The 16,445-nt window shown below is 37.9% G+C and overlaps 1 protein-coding gene across 4 annotated transcripts in view; it reads left to right on the top strand.

The window, feature by feature from the left end:
• ZNF385B (zinc finger protein 385B) overlaps positions 1 to 16,445 on the top strand; it is a 179,524-nt gene that overhangs the window by 127,429 nt on the left and 35,650 nt on the right. For all 4 annotated transcript variants that reach the window (XM_064515027.1, XM_026111209.2, XM_026111210.2 and 1 more), the window contains one exon: positions 7,953 to 8,063. In XM_064515027.1, the coding sequence (XP_064371097.1) occupies positions 7,953 to 8,063 (111 nt within the window). The remainder of the gene's footprint in view (positions 1 to 7,952; positions 8,064 to 16,445) is intronic.

The raw sequence follows: 16,445 nt of genomic DNA, 5'->3' as shown, positions 1-16,445 counted from the left end.
GCCCTGCAATCCTGGTAACAGAAACAGTGTTGGATTTTCAAAAATAAAATTAGCTCAGCCTGTACTTCTGAAAGGAAAATGATGAAGCCAAATTAGTATTTCATTTCTTTTAAGACATAAAAGGTTATTCTCAGCTGTAAGTGCCCTTTCAGTAGTCTTGTAGGAAGAATGAAGTAGAAATGTAGACTCCCAAATTTTTTCTTTTTTTTTTCTTTAATTAGGTACTCGGTGTTATTCTAACAACTGTTCATGGATGTCTGTATTACCTGACATGTTAGCAAATGAATTACAGCAAGGGTTTTGTCTTGTTTTAAGATGCCCTTGGGCTGATTTCGCTGACTCGTAGGCGTGTGGTGGCCACAGCTCTCCCAGCCCCGTTCACCTGAGGGAAGGTGGCGCCTGGTGCTGAGCTGGCGGAGAGGGAGAGGCGCCCGCAGCGGGAGGCTGCGCTCAGCTCGTCTATCTGCGGGGCAGGTTTTCTGTCAGAGTACGATGTTGCTTCTGTATTTTGGGAACCACGTGGGAGGGAAGGGAGATGTCAGTCCCTGTGGTCTTTCTTCTGGCTCGGCAGATGCAAGAAGCGCACGCTGGTATCTTTCTACGCTTAGGGGAAAGATATCAATGTAGAATTAAAAAAAAGAAAAAAAAAAAAAAGAGAGAGAGAGACACTGATACAAGAAGATCCTCAATTGCTAACCATTTACCTCTGCCTGACTTTTCTGACCCCAAACCACTGTGAGGAACATTGAGATAGAAATGCGGGAGGGGGGTGTTTAGGGAAAAAAGAGAGAAGAAAAAAAAAGAACCCTAACCAGACAGAAGTATGTCCTAGTGAGCATACACACACAGAGCTAGTCAAGCAGGCAGATAAGCAGGGAACATCAGCAGACTTTTCGCAGTAAATTGTAGTAGTGCAAGTCAGTAGTGCTGACTCCAGTGTTCCTTGCAATGCAAAATAAATAAGGACATATATAACAGTATAGTGCTCACTTCAACAGTAAGTTACACTTAGCATTAGCCCAGTGAGAGAGATGTTCTCTGTTGTGACAAAAGCAGCACTAGTGTAAAAAGAGATTTTTGCTAGTGTGCGTTTGCCAAAGTGTATAAGCTATCACATCACAATGTTAGATTTTCTGGTTTTACGGGGTTTTTTTCCACGCTGTTTATTTGATTATACATTGGACATTTTAAATGTGTTCTGCTGAGTACGTGTATTCACTCATATAATTACATTAGTCATCATAACATGCAGAGCTCTGGTAAGAGGGTGTGTAAATGGCAGAGTTCATGATAAGCTTCAGTGTAAGCTCCGTGATGGCAGTGTGCCCAGCTTTCCTGAAAATTGGAGTTCAAACACGGAACGCATTCATGCTGGCGTAAGGCCTTATGATCTAGAAGGATGTTTGTTGCTGTTTGCCTGGTTACTTGTTTATAATGAGAAAAAGAAAAAAGGCACACAAAGTAGGAGTGTTGTCAAACAGTGTATAAGAATCCCAGAACTTAATTTAGATGCTGCCACTGTATTGCTAACTTCTCTATGCCGCTGTTTGCTCCCTTTAATTACCAGAGGGAAACACTGGGTTATAGTATCAGTTTGTTCCATATACTGTTTAAAATTTTGCTTTATCGGAGTGAAATGGTGCAGTATGCCTCAGGGTCACTGTCAGTGTTTTTACAGAAGCTTCTTAATCACCAGTGGTTAAGTGATACTCATTTAAATCTCTTATTTCCATTTATGAGTATTCTGTTTACAAATGCTTCTCTAATATGCAACTCTAGATTTGACCTAAGAGTTATGTCAGGATATGAAGTAACTGAAAGGAGGGCATAAATTCCCAGTAACAATTTTAAATTTTACTCTCAATTGGACAGAGATCCTATCTAACAGAGTTCCCTTGCTGTGAAACAGAGGCATTGTTATTGCTAGCTATTATGAGAAGACAGAACTTTTGGGTGTAGATCTTGGTAGGAGTGATGGCAATAGCACGTATGATGCTTGCGTTAGCATGCTTCAATAGCTAAATAGATTTGGAAGAGAAAGAGAACTTAAAGATTAGATCATTAAGTAAAAATAGCAAATGTAGATCAATGCTCAGTCACTAACCCAGATGTCTAACCAGCAATTTTTCATGCTACTTCATCAAAGTTTCAACTCATACAAGAATCTGGGCTTATTCAAACTTTTAAACTGGAGGTTGCAGCCAAGCAAAACTAATAAAAATATTCTGGATTTGCAATATCACAAAAACAGCCTTTTTTTGCAATATAGCATGAGCTCATTTAAATAATAGGCTTAGAAATGATCCTGACCTTTCTGTTGTAGCAGCTTACCCCTTGACAGGATCAGTGCGATTCATCATCTTTCTGAGGCTCACAAATTGGGGTTTCTGCTGTCAGCTCTATGTAAAGAGCATGTTAAAATACCTTTTAACCAGAGCTTCAGTTTCATGGAAGGAGTTCTCCTGATGCCCTTACCCAATTTATTCATCTTCTCCTTCCAAAACACACTTTGCTGTCTCTTAGAAGTCAGGGTCAGTTCCTAAAAGACATCAGGGAAGAATGTGGGTACCAGGACATACAGCTGGGCAGAAGAGAGTTTCCGGTAGTAAAATTTAGGCTATTAGGAAGAAAGCCGAAGACAAGATTTTCTCTGTTGCATTTTCTGAAGTGCTCCCAGTATCCTGTTCAGGACCAGAGGGAGTTAGAATTGTGATGCCTGGCTGAAATGACGATGCAAGAAGTTAATGTTTTAGAGTATTTAGAGGTGGATAGATTTCATTTGAACAGTAAGGGAACCTACCTGTCGTGAGTGGGAGAAAGCCAACATGCGGAAGAGCATATGTTTCTGGATGAAGACAGGGACAATTCTGTGTTTTCAAATAAAAGAGAGACCAGAGGATAAAAGTAGCCAAAAAGAAAATGGAAAATAGACAAGTGCTGTCTAAATAGGGGAGCAACAAGAGAACTTAAACTGTGGTGCAGCTGATTTTCAGGATTAGTAAAAATATAAGAAATAGGGATGGAAGACTTGGAAATGTCAAGCTGACAAAATGGTAGGTGAACAGTTGGTATATTGGAAACCTGATGAAGGCAGACAACTGTGTACTGACAAGGCTGTGCTGGATGTGGAGTAGTACGGTTAAGCAGCAGTGTTTACCTAATGTAGTACTGTATGTTAGAGAGCTTAGAATTGAATAAAATTAACAAAATAACCCCTTGGATGAGTAATATAAAATCTGCAGGTACTGAAGTTACCTAAATAAGAAGTATATAGATTTGATCACTGAAATAGGATGGTGACACTGACTTTGATATGCTGATGGAGATCAGAGATGGCAGTGAGGATACAGAGTGAGGCCTCAGTTGTCTCTTCCTCCCCCACAAATCAAATGTAGTGCTGAACCAGGGCTTTAGAGACGATCTAGACTGCTTTGTGAAACAGCCAGTTTAGGACTTCAGAAGAGAAGATGCATCTATTATTTCAGTCCTAAATAAAGCTCAGGATCTGTTTCAAAAATCTTACAGTTGAAGAGCTACTCTGTAACCATGACCATAGCTTAGAGGAAACATTCATTAAGGAGCAACAAGGGCCAAAAATCTCATCAGGAGTGTGCTTGAGTAGATCTACCTAAAAATGAAGAAGTCTATTAAAAAGAAGTTAGAGGTAGCTGAGAGAAGCTTTTAAGTGGTGAGGAGATTGCTAAAGGGCACCATGGATTCAGCATGTGCCACATATTCAGAAAGGCTTAAGAAAAGGTTAAAAGGAAGCTGGGTGTAGCTGAATAGAAGAGTAAGGGAAGCTGTTAGAAACAATAAGACATCCTTTGAAAAGCTGAGGTGGTGTCCTAGTGAAGACTATTAAAAAAAAAAAAAGTCACAGACTTTAGCAGATAAAAAGTAAAAACAGAATAAGGAAGGCCAAAAAAAGTTCGAGAAGAGAACAAGAAAAGCAATCAAATGTGATACTAATTGTTCTTCAAACACATCAGGAGCAAGAAGAGTTTGGGAAACTCTGCAGGGCCAGTGGGTGGTCAGACTTTAAAAGGCATTTAGAGGGCAAAGCAACTGGAAGGAACTACTACTAACTTTGAGTGATGAGAAAGTGCCAGGACCAAATGGTACTCACCCAAGAGTCCTAAGAGAATTCAAGGATGAAATTGCTGAATTACTGATGATAAGGTGTGTCAACTCATCTTTTGTACCTGAGGACCGAAAGGTGGCAAACATGATGCAAGTTTTTAAAACATGTTCCAGGGGACTGTGTAAGCTGTTGAGAGGCAAATTTGTGCCAGGCAAATTAGTAGAAACCTCGATAAAGACTAGTATGAGGGCACACCACATTAACTGTAAACTATCTGGAAATTGTCAACATAGTTTCTTTTTAAAGGAAAATCCTATTTTGCAAAGGTCTTTGAAGGGGTCAACCAGCATGTGGATGGGGGTGTCCTGATTGACATATTTTGAATTTCCAGAAGGTTTTTTCCACAAAGTCTCTTGGCAAAGTTTTTTTTTTTTTTTTTAAGAAAGAATGCTCCAGAGGTAAGAAGTAAAGATCGTAAACAAACCGGGAAATGTCAGCTCTTGCAAAGGGGACATTCTGCAAGAACCCATGTTGGGACCTGTGCTGTTCAACACATTCATAAACAGTCTGGAAAGGGAGTGAACAGTGAGTTGAGAAAGTTTGCTGATGGTCCAAAGTCATCCAAGGTAGTGAGGACAAAGAAAGACCAAAAAATTGCAAAGGACCTTAATGCGACTGAGAGACTGAACAATAAATGGCAGGTGAAATTCCATCTAGATAAATGTAAAGTGATGCACATGGAGGGAAAACAATCGTAACTTCACATGTAAAATGATGAGCTATGAACGGCTGTTAACACTGCAGAGCGAGGTCTTGGGGTTACGATAGGTGATTCCATGAAGACATCAGCTCAGAGTTCAGTACTGACCCACCTTGAATACAGTGTTTGATTCCTGCCATCTCTTCAAAATATTTAATTGAATTGTTAAAATGCGGTAGAATTGTGAAGGAATTTGCATTTGCGGTGGCTGTTCAGCTTCTGTTATTATTTTATTTTATAGAACTGTTTTTTAAAAACCGGTACTCCCCACTGGGCAAAGTTCGCGGCGTCATTTCCTAAAATACACCTCAACAAATTGCGCTCTTCTTCTTTCCTACTTCCTGCCTTCCTGCAATGAAGAGGATGATTTTGTGTAGTTATCTGAGATCAGTTTACCCTGCAGCATTAATCTTCTAACAGAGAGATACTATTTTACTTTTCCAGCATGCTGTAATCCACCCCGGCTTCTGATATATTTAAAACCTATAAATTGTTAATGTTGCACTTCTTGAATTCTAATCATGACCAGACGGGGTTCGGGGCTCCGGTTTGGGAAGGATCGTTAGCCGTTCCCCTGGGGATGCCGGGCGGTGCTCCCGAGAGCCAGCCTGGGCTGTGCTGTTCCTGAGGGCTTGTCCTGGTGCTGCTGCTCCGTCTGAAACGGGGCTTTCTCTGCCCTGCGCGCGTTGCCCTGAGAGTTGCCCCATGTTAGCGCTGCGGATTGTTTCCTGGAGGACGCAGAAGAATCACTCCTCGTTCTTCCTTTCTCCCTTTCTGTAAACAGGACAGCAGACACGAAGTGGGTATTTTTGCTTTTTTTTTTTTTCCACTGATCTCACACTTCGAATAGTTGAGGTACTTTTTAGCATTACTCTTTGGTCTAGATTAGTCTAGTAATTAGTAGTTAAGTTGAAAAGCAAAACGTATCTTCTGTTCAAGAAAAAAGTCATGCTATTCCCTAATGATACAGTAATCTTTTAGCAGATATTATAAATGTGCTAATATACATTGACTGACATCTTTATTGTAAAATGAATGCTCAAAAAGCTTTTAATCTGCATATATAATTGTGCTATATTTATTATGCAGGATGATGCAATAAATGGTATAAGTCAGAAACAAATTATTTTGTTATATTTTAATCTGTTCAACTTTGTTACTATATTCCAGAAACAGAGGAAATTATACTCTTTTCAGTTTTTATTTTAGATGATATCACATTCATTGTAATAAAGCTGTAGTGTCATGTGATAATTCAGTAGTTCGTTCTAGATGAGCTGTTTTTACTTTTGTAACTATTTCTGTTAATATGACGCTTTTATGGCTGTGAAATACAGCATTTAATGGCAAAAGCTGATAAAAAATTATATCATCTCTCCAGAAAAGTTGTTAGCAATGACGTTTACAAAAGCAAGCATTTGATTTTGAAGGAATGTAGCAAGAAACCTATCTAACCTTAGTCCAAAAATATCGTTTATTGAATGTTAAATGTTAGGTAATAGATTATCTGAAAACCTATTCTTAGGCAGGTATGACACAAAACATTTTTTGAATTTAAATGTTTGTGCATGTGCATATATGCAGAGAAAATCTTCATTAGCGTAGTTTTCTTTTCTCTGGAAGGGTAAACCTGTAATAAGGGAAAAATTACAATATTTATCCTTTGGGTTTAGAAATTCTGAAAGCACGTAATTTATTATTATAATTCTTTAACTAATGAATCATTAATTTCAACTTTTCTCTCTTCCTTTTATAATTCATCTTAGTATCAAATGTGATGTGTACCATACAAGATTAAATAGCCAGATTTGGTTTCTTCAAATAGTACTGTAAAAGGAAAAACATCACTGATGTCACTGCAAAACAAGCTTCAGAAAAAGACAAGTTTATAGCAATTTGAACTATTTTCTCTGATTGGGAAGCAAGCACTTATCTCTTATTGTAGACTACTATTTTTCCTCTCTCCTTTCCAGAATATATTTGTTATCTTAAATAAGGATGGAGAGTCACACACGTACACATGCGCATAGGCTAATTCAGATTGGAAGGGACCTCAGAGGCTATCAGTCCAAGCTCATGCTCAGAGCAGGGTCAGCTCTCGTATCAGACTGGATATTCTATTTTACATGAATTACGAAGATACTTTTGAATCTTTTTGAGTCAGGAAATTTATTTTAGTCTCTATTCATATTACATCATGAATGATACATTATGCTTAAATGAGGCCGCCTCTGTGCAGTAGCAGTTATAAACTGTTTTTCCTTCACAGCCAGTGCAGTTCTCCAGCTCCAGCAGTGCTAACAACAGAGGTCTCTGGAGTCTTGAGCTAATTTTGAATTGGTGATATTTAGCAAAGGTATAAGCAGTTTCCATTTCCTGAAAATCTTCAGTCAAATTTAGGATTACTATATGCAGTGGTTTGCTTATCTCAAAATTTTCACAGTGTCAAAACATTTTTTGAAGCATGGTAAGTTCTGTAACCTTTCCTGGTGCAAATGCTCCCTGCGTGCTCTGCTAACCTGGATGTTCTCACTGATCCCATCCCTCACCAGCACTGCCTTGGAAATGTTTGGGGATTGTGTCAGCTTTTCCCAGCCAGTGATGGTTCTGATGAAGCCTGCAAAGAACCTCCTCTCACAAAGAGGTCTTCGTGGGAGAATATTTTCCAACAAGTGCTAATATTTATCGTCAAACAGAAAAACAGAAAAATAACTCTGCTTTGTTAGGGACCAGAAGTGGTTTTTAATAATGTGTCTTTTGAATCAGCAAGTCATGCAGGAAGGCTTTCAGTGGGCCCTTAGCATTCTGGATGTGACGTTGGGGCCCTGAGAGCGCAGAGCCTGTGCAGGGTGGAGGGAGGCACAACGCGGTAGCCCGGGGGTGGCAGCAGCGGTGGAACTGCCTTTTTTTTCATAGGCTCTGGCATGCTACCAATTCCCTAGCCTGAGTTAAATCTAATTATTATGAAGGCTGAAATACTATTTCCTCTTTTTTATCTCCAAACAAACAAACAAAAAAAGAAAGCTTGCAGCAGAAAGTGTTATTTTTTAGCTTTCTCTGTAATGTATATTGCCCTGAGAAGTTGTAAATTGATTATCGTTTGTTCTCCAGATGGATCCTGTGCAAAAAGCAGTCATAAACCATACATTTGGAGTGTCCATTCCCCCAAAGAAGAAACAAGTTATTTCCTGTAATGTCTGCCAGCTTCGTTTTAATTCTGATGTGAGTATTGGCTATTTCCATTTCTCTCTCTCTTTTTTTATTTTAATATTTTTTTGTCATAGTAGGTGTGATTAATCCAAACCTCTTTTTTTGGAGAAAAAAAATCTACAATTCTGCCTACATTCTGAGCAGCTTGTTGTGCTGATATTTTGTCTACTCAGAGGTGGAAGTCTGTAGTGGTATCCCGCTCTTTGATTTTCTTGCATGTTCCTGGCAACCTCTTTTTTACACGTAAACTTAATTGATCAGCAGAGACTGGCACCGCTAAGGCAAAATGACTAGCTGAGCACCTGGAGCTGACTAACATGCACCTTCTTTCCTGGGTTTGAGGACTAGGCAGTGTAGTTGTTCTCACGTTCAAGACAGCAGCTCTGTAGACACCTGCTTTTCAGTTGAACACCGGCTGAAGTGCTGCACCAACAGATCGCTGTACTTCTGGATAGATGTGGAAGAAAGACTGACGCAATATCCAATGTCATGTCCGTTGATGATATTCCATTTGACAGGCTATGAACCTGCGAGAGGTACTGCATAAACAAATCCTTTTTTTAAAAAAAAAGGGGGGGGTGGGGACGACAGACTTTTTCTGTGTGTTCTTTTCATTTCATACCCAGTTTTCTTCTAGGAGGAGTGTCTCCCTTTTTTTCCTGTTGTTCCTACATGCTTTCTGATAATAAAAATCTCCAGATTTCTTAATAAAGTCACCCATCCAGTACGTTTTAGTGGTAATAAATATGAACCTTTACTTCTAGCTGTCTCTTGAGTGTGATCAAGGGCAAGGAAGCTGTCTCCTGAGGGGTCGTTCAGAAGAGTATATTCCAAAAGAGCACACTGACTGATACTTTTAAAATAGATATCCAACTAAAGGTTGTCTGACATAGCTGGAAAATTAAAGAAATTCAAGAAAATTATGTTTAAGAAAATTACCACATTCAACACTTTGAAAATATGTATTTGTTCATGGAAAATATTCACTAATATCATGAAGCTAATAAAACCAAAAAATTCTCAGATTTCTTGAATCTCAAGTGTGAGAACAAGCACATAAGCGATATGTGAATATTAAATATTTTGCTATTATTTTATTCTAACAGAAAGTTTGAAGACAGCAATTCAAGCCCGCTGTACCTTCTTCAGTACTACTAGAGAGTCACAGTATAGCCCCCATCCCTATTGCTCTGTTTTTCTCTGCCTTTTTCCACTTTGAGAAAATCTCTTGAGATGTGGTTTCCTTGGTTTGGCTTGTCTAACTGGCAGGGATTTTAAAGTATTGTTTTCTTACCTTCAAATTGATTTCTAAATGAAAAAAAAACTGTTGTCTTTTGACTAGCTTATTTACTTAAACTTTCTTTCAAGTGGCAATATCTACTTAGTTAACATTTCAGAAGCATTGCATGAAATTTAATTCATCTGTCTTTCCTCTTTAAGGCTAAAAAAGTCTTTCTGCTCTGATACTTGGTCCCGACCAATGCTTTTTAATTGCTTTTGTTTTGTTTTTAATTTCTTTTTTTAATTGATAAAAACAAGGAACCAAGAAAGTTTAAAATATATATGGGCATCTGTGGATCTGAACACTGCTTCTGAGTTGGACCTTACTCTGTCACAGAGGAGGCCGCTCAGCCTGTTTCTGCTCTGCTCTCTCCTTCTGAGGTCAGGGTCCCTCCTATGAGTGATCCTGACCCCAGAGGAGTAGTTGCTCTGTCTGCACTGACATTCAGGTGGACAGATAGCACTTCAAGGCAGTCATATTGACTCACAGCCTACTGGCGCGAAAGAAAGAAGAGCTGAAATATGATATTGTTTTGTACATCTGCTAGCCAAGCAGTTTTTCCTATTTAGACTTATTCACAATGTAGAACAACAAGTATCATATTCCACTTTCAACAGTGGCATCACAGAGCATGGGAGATTATATCCTCATTTCTTCTTTTGGGATGGCTATATTCATCCTGTGTCGTCTTTCTTTTTTTCTAAATTTTCTAAAAATGCTCAGTTCTGGTTGCTAGAAAATACATCACCATGCTTTTCTAATGGGTGGTTGTAAGAGTGGATGAAGCATCATGACTGTGCCACTGGTGAGCATTAAAATGTTCAGTTCATTACTTTCTGCATCAGTTTGCTTTGCCCTAGGACTTTCCCAAACATCCTGCAAATTTTATTAGAAGATGCTGAGATTCTAGTGATGTTGTTAATACTAGAAAATATTTGTATTTAAATGAAAAATTCAGAAACATTTCATAACGAGAGCATACAGGAGTATTTGGAGAAAAGTTTTCTTAGCATTTTTATTCTAAAAGTTGCCTAGTCTCTGTTTGGGTTATTCAGTTTCTCCTAGGAAGCTTACCTCCAGGTTCAGTCTTCTGACCTAAAGAGTTGAATAAATGTTTGTTGCGTTTTCTTTGACAGAGATAAATCTTATTTTATTTAGATACTCTTCTCCCCCCCATAATATGCATTGTCATAATTTCACTGAAATAATGCTAATGCCCTTTCAGCTAAGCTCTGCAGACTCTTACGTAGGTAGAATCTTCTTATATGAGTGCATACATATGTCTATATATGTTTACGAATACATATGTACCTACACATATGCACCCATGTTGTCTTGTGGCAGTTATTCCTTGAAAAGATGATACATAGTTCTCTCAACTCGTTATTACCTTCTTCATCCAAATAAACACAAAGATCTGGGCTTCTTCCTTGTTTTTTTTTTTCTTTTCAATCCCTTTACAGTGAGAAAAATAACTTCATATTTAGGGTATGGAATGGTCTTTACAATCCATACTGTGCTGGATTGGGGAAAAGGCAGTCAGATATTTGTGAATAGCTTAGCTGTTGAATTCTTCAGTGGATCGGTTTCACTGTAGAGCATCCTAAGAATTTGCTGAGACTTCTTCTGGTGACATCAAATTATGATAGTTTGTATTAAAACTTTGGGTGCAGAAGCATAGCACGTTGTAGAATGAGATTTGTAGTACAGCCACTTCACATCTGCAATTTCTTCCCCTTGCTCTGCAAGGTTGACATGGTCCTTGTTGTTGATAGCCATTTTGTTCCTTTGAACTTTTTTGACCTAAATTATGCAAGCGAATGAAATAAGAATGGCAGAAGTACTCTATTAAGTAATTTTCATATTTTTGTTCTCCTAAATGAATTTCAGCTGCATGGTGTTTGAAACTTCTGACCTGATTCTCGTAGTGCTTTATATATTGCATCAGTAACATCCTGGCTAGTGGATATTCATCTGCGAGAAGAAGAAAATTGGTTTCTTTGCCTGTAATCTTCTTCTCACACTGTGGATACCCACTGGTCTGGATCAGTAGACCAAAATATTTCTGACTACTCAATTTATAGATTTGAAAACTCGCGTTAAATGAATAGAGTAAATTGCAAAGGTTTCGGGTTTCTTTTCTTCTGTTAGCCTCTATAGGTTTAGCTTTGGCTACAGTGTTCTGGCATCAATGATGGAGACAGGGGTCCACAGCTGTCAGGGGGAGAAAACTCATTTTTAAAAAATTTCCATCTCTGAAATCAAGCTATCTCCACTGTGAGAATAAAAGCGTCTAATGTTTAAGTGGTCTCTTTTATTCTGACAATTTAAAACTCCTAAGATGATGTTATTTTTCTTCTACCATATTATAATTTGAAAATTTTGTTTCCTAACTGAATTCTTTGGGATCTCCCAGTCTTCTGTAGTTTTAAAAGAATTTTTAAAAAGAAAGAAGAAGAAAAGATCTGTATACAAACTCTAAACTCAGACTACTTTTAGCCTGATCTCTTTTATCTGCTTCCAAAAAAAGAAATGATGGGTTTTGACTCATACTTTTAAAACGACACTCTATGCATTGGAGATTAATCTGTGAATGTATGAGGAAAATAAATATATCTCTTCAGGATAGCTTGCTTCTTCTCCTGGCTTTCTTCCGTAAATCTCAAGAGTCTTTAAGGAATAGCCATATGGAGTTTGGGGAGAGGGGAGAGGTTTGGGGTTGTTTTTTTCCACAGTTCTTTTCTTAAGCAGAAAATGTAACAAGATGAAATTTGTTAGCGAAGAGAATATGTATGATCTTTAAGCCAGTTCAGTAAATAAATTTTTCGGCTTGGGACTGGCAACTTTTAGAGGCCAAAAGTGACTCCTGTCGGTATTAGTTGTGTCATTGACCCTCATCTGGTTTCTTCTTCACAAAAAGATTTCCAGAATTGTTTGAATTAGATTTTGTTCTTGATCGTGCATTATTTATATTTGTGTTTCAAAAAAGCAAAGCCTAAATTGCAAAAATAGGTCCATGCAAGCTTTTAGTCAGTGGTTACTGGATGATTAAGTTCTGTTGTGAAATCCATTTATATAATGGGTCCCTAATTATAAGAACATTATATTAAGAGCCTAACTGCTGTGTCTAGTATTCATACCCATCGTAAGTTATGAATTGTTATGCAGGAACAATCCTGTGTACGTGTCAAGTAAGGATGGCTGAAACCAAACAAATAGTCAATGGTGAAAAAGGTACTTACAAAATGATTGAGGTGACAGCCTAAATTATTTTTACTATTTCCACTTCTGTAGGTAAACCAAAGATCCCAATTATCTACAAATAGAATAATTGATAGCTTTTAGACTTGTAGAAGAGTTAAAATGGGATGTTACACTTTCAGGTTGGTTTACTAAAAGCAGAACAAGAAGCATAAATCATTTCATCACTAAATGCATGCCAAAGCCATTCACTGAACTTTAGTTGGCAGTATATGAATTTTATGTACTTTGCTTTAGATTTTAATAAATCATCAATATTAGCCATCTTCAAAATGTGAATACAGAGAAGGGTGAATGTATGCCTGAGAGAGAAATCAAAAAAGGTAAAAAGCTTCCCTGACATGGTACAGAAAGGAAATTTCTTAATGAACAGAATTCAGACTCTCAGAAAACTTTTTAAATCCCTGAAAATCTACAGTAGCCTGCTATTCCATATATACATGCTATGCATTACATTTGAATGTCAGCGTGACCCACTGTTAGTGTCCCCTGTGTCCTTTTTTCCATCCTCTCTGCAATATATCATTGTTAGAAGGTAAAGGCTGTTTATTTTATTTATACATCATTTATGCAAATGTACAAGTGCTTATCATGAACATTTCCCGAATGAACCTTTAGAAATTAATGCTATTAACTTTGCCAGTGGTCAGACAATTCAGTTAAGGAACATCAGGTCTTTCTCATTTGAAGAGGATCAAATTTACAAATATGTATTTCTGTTTGCATACATTCAGGCACTCAGTATTCTTCCTTCATAGAACATAGTAAGTTGTTTGCAAATATAGCTGTAGAGAGATGCCCAAGTATTTGACACAGGTCAAATAATTTTTAGTACCTAAAATTATTTTGTTAAAACCAGGCAGTTAAAGCTGTATTTCAGCACTTTTAAGTCCATCATGTGGCACAGTGGACCGGCCATGGTCTCCAGTAGTCCAATTTTGCACTAATACCTTTCCATGAAAATCTGCAAATGTAAAACAAAACCTGTGCAACAGCACATGAAATCATCTCTGTGTATTTAATGATATAGATGCTGAAACTTTCAAAGAAATGTTTTGAGCTGCTTTAGCTGTGGACTGTGGCTATGCCCAGCTAATACTTATTTTCAGTTTGGTTTGAATTTTTGAATTTTCAAAACAGTGAAAATAAGTAGACTGAAATGGAATGAAATGTAGTCTTTTACCAAAATCAAATATTTTGCTTTGAATTATGTTTTTTTTTAAAAAAACAAAGCTGATATGCAAATAAAGACTGTATTTTGTGAGGAAATAGATGTTCTTTTCACGCTGTTGAAGGGGCAGCAATGGAAGTGTCACATTTTCACAACTCTGGGTATGGGACATTTTTTTTTGTAGAAGATGAGCCTTAAACTCTGCCTGTTCTAAAATAAAAATTTCAAACAAGGCTCTCTGGTTCCCAAGAAAACACAGTTTGGGGATATCCTAGAGGAGCTCTTTCTCCTTATTGTTCCTGCTGGAGCCATTCTACATTGTTTATAAGTAGTAAAATGTTCCCCAAAGAAGGGGCTGAAAACTTCCCTTTGTGTGACTATTCACCATCATGCTCCAACTCGTCCTTTCAAAAATTCATTATTAGCAGTTTGGCCAGTATGGAAGCTGTATTGTTCTGTTAATAAATCTTGCCATAAGCTGTTTGAACAACCCTTCCAAGCTCTCTCAAATCCAAGGTAAACTCGGGAAGTTTCAGAGAAAACCTCAGAAGTACAAGAATTAGATGATTAAAAGCCTTGAGAAAAAGAAGGATGAAATGCCATCCCTATGAATAATACCAAATTAAAGTTATAATAATCTGAACTTTGATACCCTTGCCTTAGAATTACTTATTGTAGTATTAATATTGATGTAACATTAGCAATAACTGAGGTTGTTTCAACAGTATTTATCACATAACCTAATTAAGATGCTCTAGTTGATACTTAGGGTGGGCTTAGGTGCTCCTGTCATTTGAGTACCTGAGGTACCTGGAACATCCACACCAGGCTGGTAGATCTGACAGAGGACGTGCAGCTGGAGGTCAGTCAGGACATCTAAGGACATGACAAATTGTACTGGATGTATGTTTCTGGACACTTGAATATCAGCTGAGTCTAAAGGGAACTGGTTAGCTTTGCTTTTTACTTTCTTTTTCTTTTTTTAAAAGAGGGGAGGGGAAAGGGTTTAGAGAGAAGAGAGAAGCATTAAAAAAGCCAGAAGAAAGATAGCTTACCCCAAGATTATGATCCTAGAAAACTGGAAGGTTAGTAGAGCTCTCAGTGGTTCAAGGAAAGTAAATGAAGAAAAAGTTAAGAGGGAATAGAGAAAAGATAGCTTCCTCCTAAGCTGATTTCTCATGATGGTAGATACCAGAAGTCAACTGGTCATGGATAAAGTTGGAAAACAGCCTGGGGGGGTAGCTTTATGAGGATTAGTAGCCAGTGAGATTCGTTGGTCAGAACAGATGCTCAACTGAGATACTAATTTCATCCTGTGTAAACTTCCTTCTGTTATGCAGACGGACATACTTTGAAAAACTAATTAAAACAAAAAGCCTACCATCAGCTGATAGTTGCATTTGGATTTCCTCCAGTATATTAGAATAAACATACATATTTTCATCTTTGCACCAAAATGTATGTTAACACTGTTTTTATCTTTTAATTTCTACGTGATAGTGAAACAGTATGCATTTCAATGCAGTAATGTCTAGTGTGTCAGTAAAGTTCAAGCTATGGTTTTGTGTTATAATCCAGCTAAGAGAAATTTAGAAATATCTCAGTTATATTCACTATCATCAGAGAACACTGAGCAGAAGAGGAAGAATCCATGTGGAACAAATTGTTATAGTGAGTCAGATTTTACACTCCAGTAAAGGCCAGCAGAGCAAGGGGCACAACTCCATTCCAGAAAGAGGAAGAGAGACATTCTGAGAAAGATCTAGCTTAGCCTTTTTTAAGTATTTTTTTTTCTTCCAGGAATTCTGAGAGTCCTTCCAAACCTATGGTATATCTATCTGTATGGACTACAGATAAGCTTTGCTAAATAAGCTTTCATATTAACTATATAGCCCAGGTTTATTGTTACTGTTTGTTATGGACGTTCTTGCAAAAACAGAAAGCAGCTTGAGTGAGTTTGCTGACTTTTTATGGTACCCACAAGAGGGTCCAGTAGCAACAGGGTAAGGGAAAAGTGGCTTATTTTGTATCCCACATAGATTCCTTTTCTGCCTGCTCTTGGCTCAATGTTCCTCTTCCTCTTGGCCAACAGACAAATCTACAGCTTCTCCTGCAGCTGCCGCGTGGCAGCAAGTCCCTCTAGCAGCTGTGGAGCTTTGACCAGATTGTCCCTGAGTTGTCTGTTGTATTCTCTTACAGTATCTGACACTGTAGCTTGCAACCGTAAGAGAAAGGTAAGTCTTAGTTGCAAGGACCTCTTTGGCTTCTGAAAAACTGCTTTTTCTCCATATCTATGAATCATCGCCTTATGTTTAAGTAACTTCTGTCTGCTCTTCTCTCTCACTATTTGTATTGTTGCTTACAAAATTTTTGGAGCTTGAGCGTTATACAATAATGTTAGTGCTAATCCATTCACTTTCCTAGTCTCCAGGCCTTTGTGTACTCCACGCTCAATTACAAATACACTATGTCGGCAGTGAATTTTTTTTTGGGGGGGTGGACTAAATTTTCTCATCTGTTGATGAGATTTAAAAGAAAACCGCGCTTTGTGTATGCCTCCTCCTTCTCTCACTGCACACTTTCTGTTCATTGGATAAAGTCTGGTAGGTACCACGTTATTGGTCGGAAAGGATGTTATTTGATTAAAATGCACTTGTGTGTGTGCGGTGTGCTGCAGTCT

This window comes from Dromaius novaehollandiae, chromosome 7 (assembly GCF_036370855.1).
Source record: "Dromaius novaehollandiae isolate bDroNov1 chromosome 7, bDroNov1.hap1, whole genome shotgun sequence".
Lineage (NCBI taxonomy): Eukaryota > Metazoa > Chordata > Aves > Casuariiformes > Dromaiidae > Dromaius > Dromaius novaehollandiae.
The sequence above is the reverse complement of the archived record's forward strand: the minus strand, read 5'-3'. Positions and strand labels throughout refer to the sequence as shown.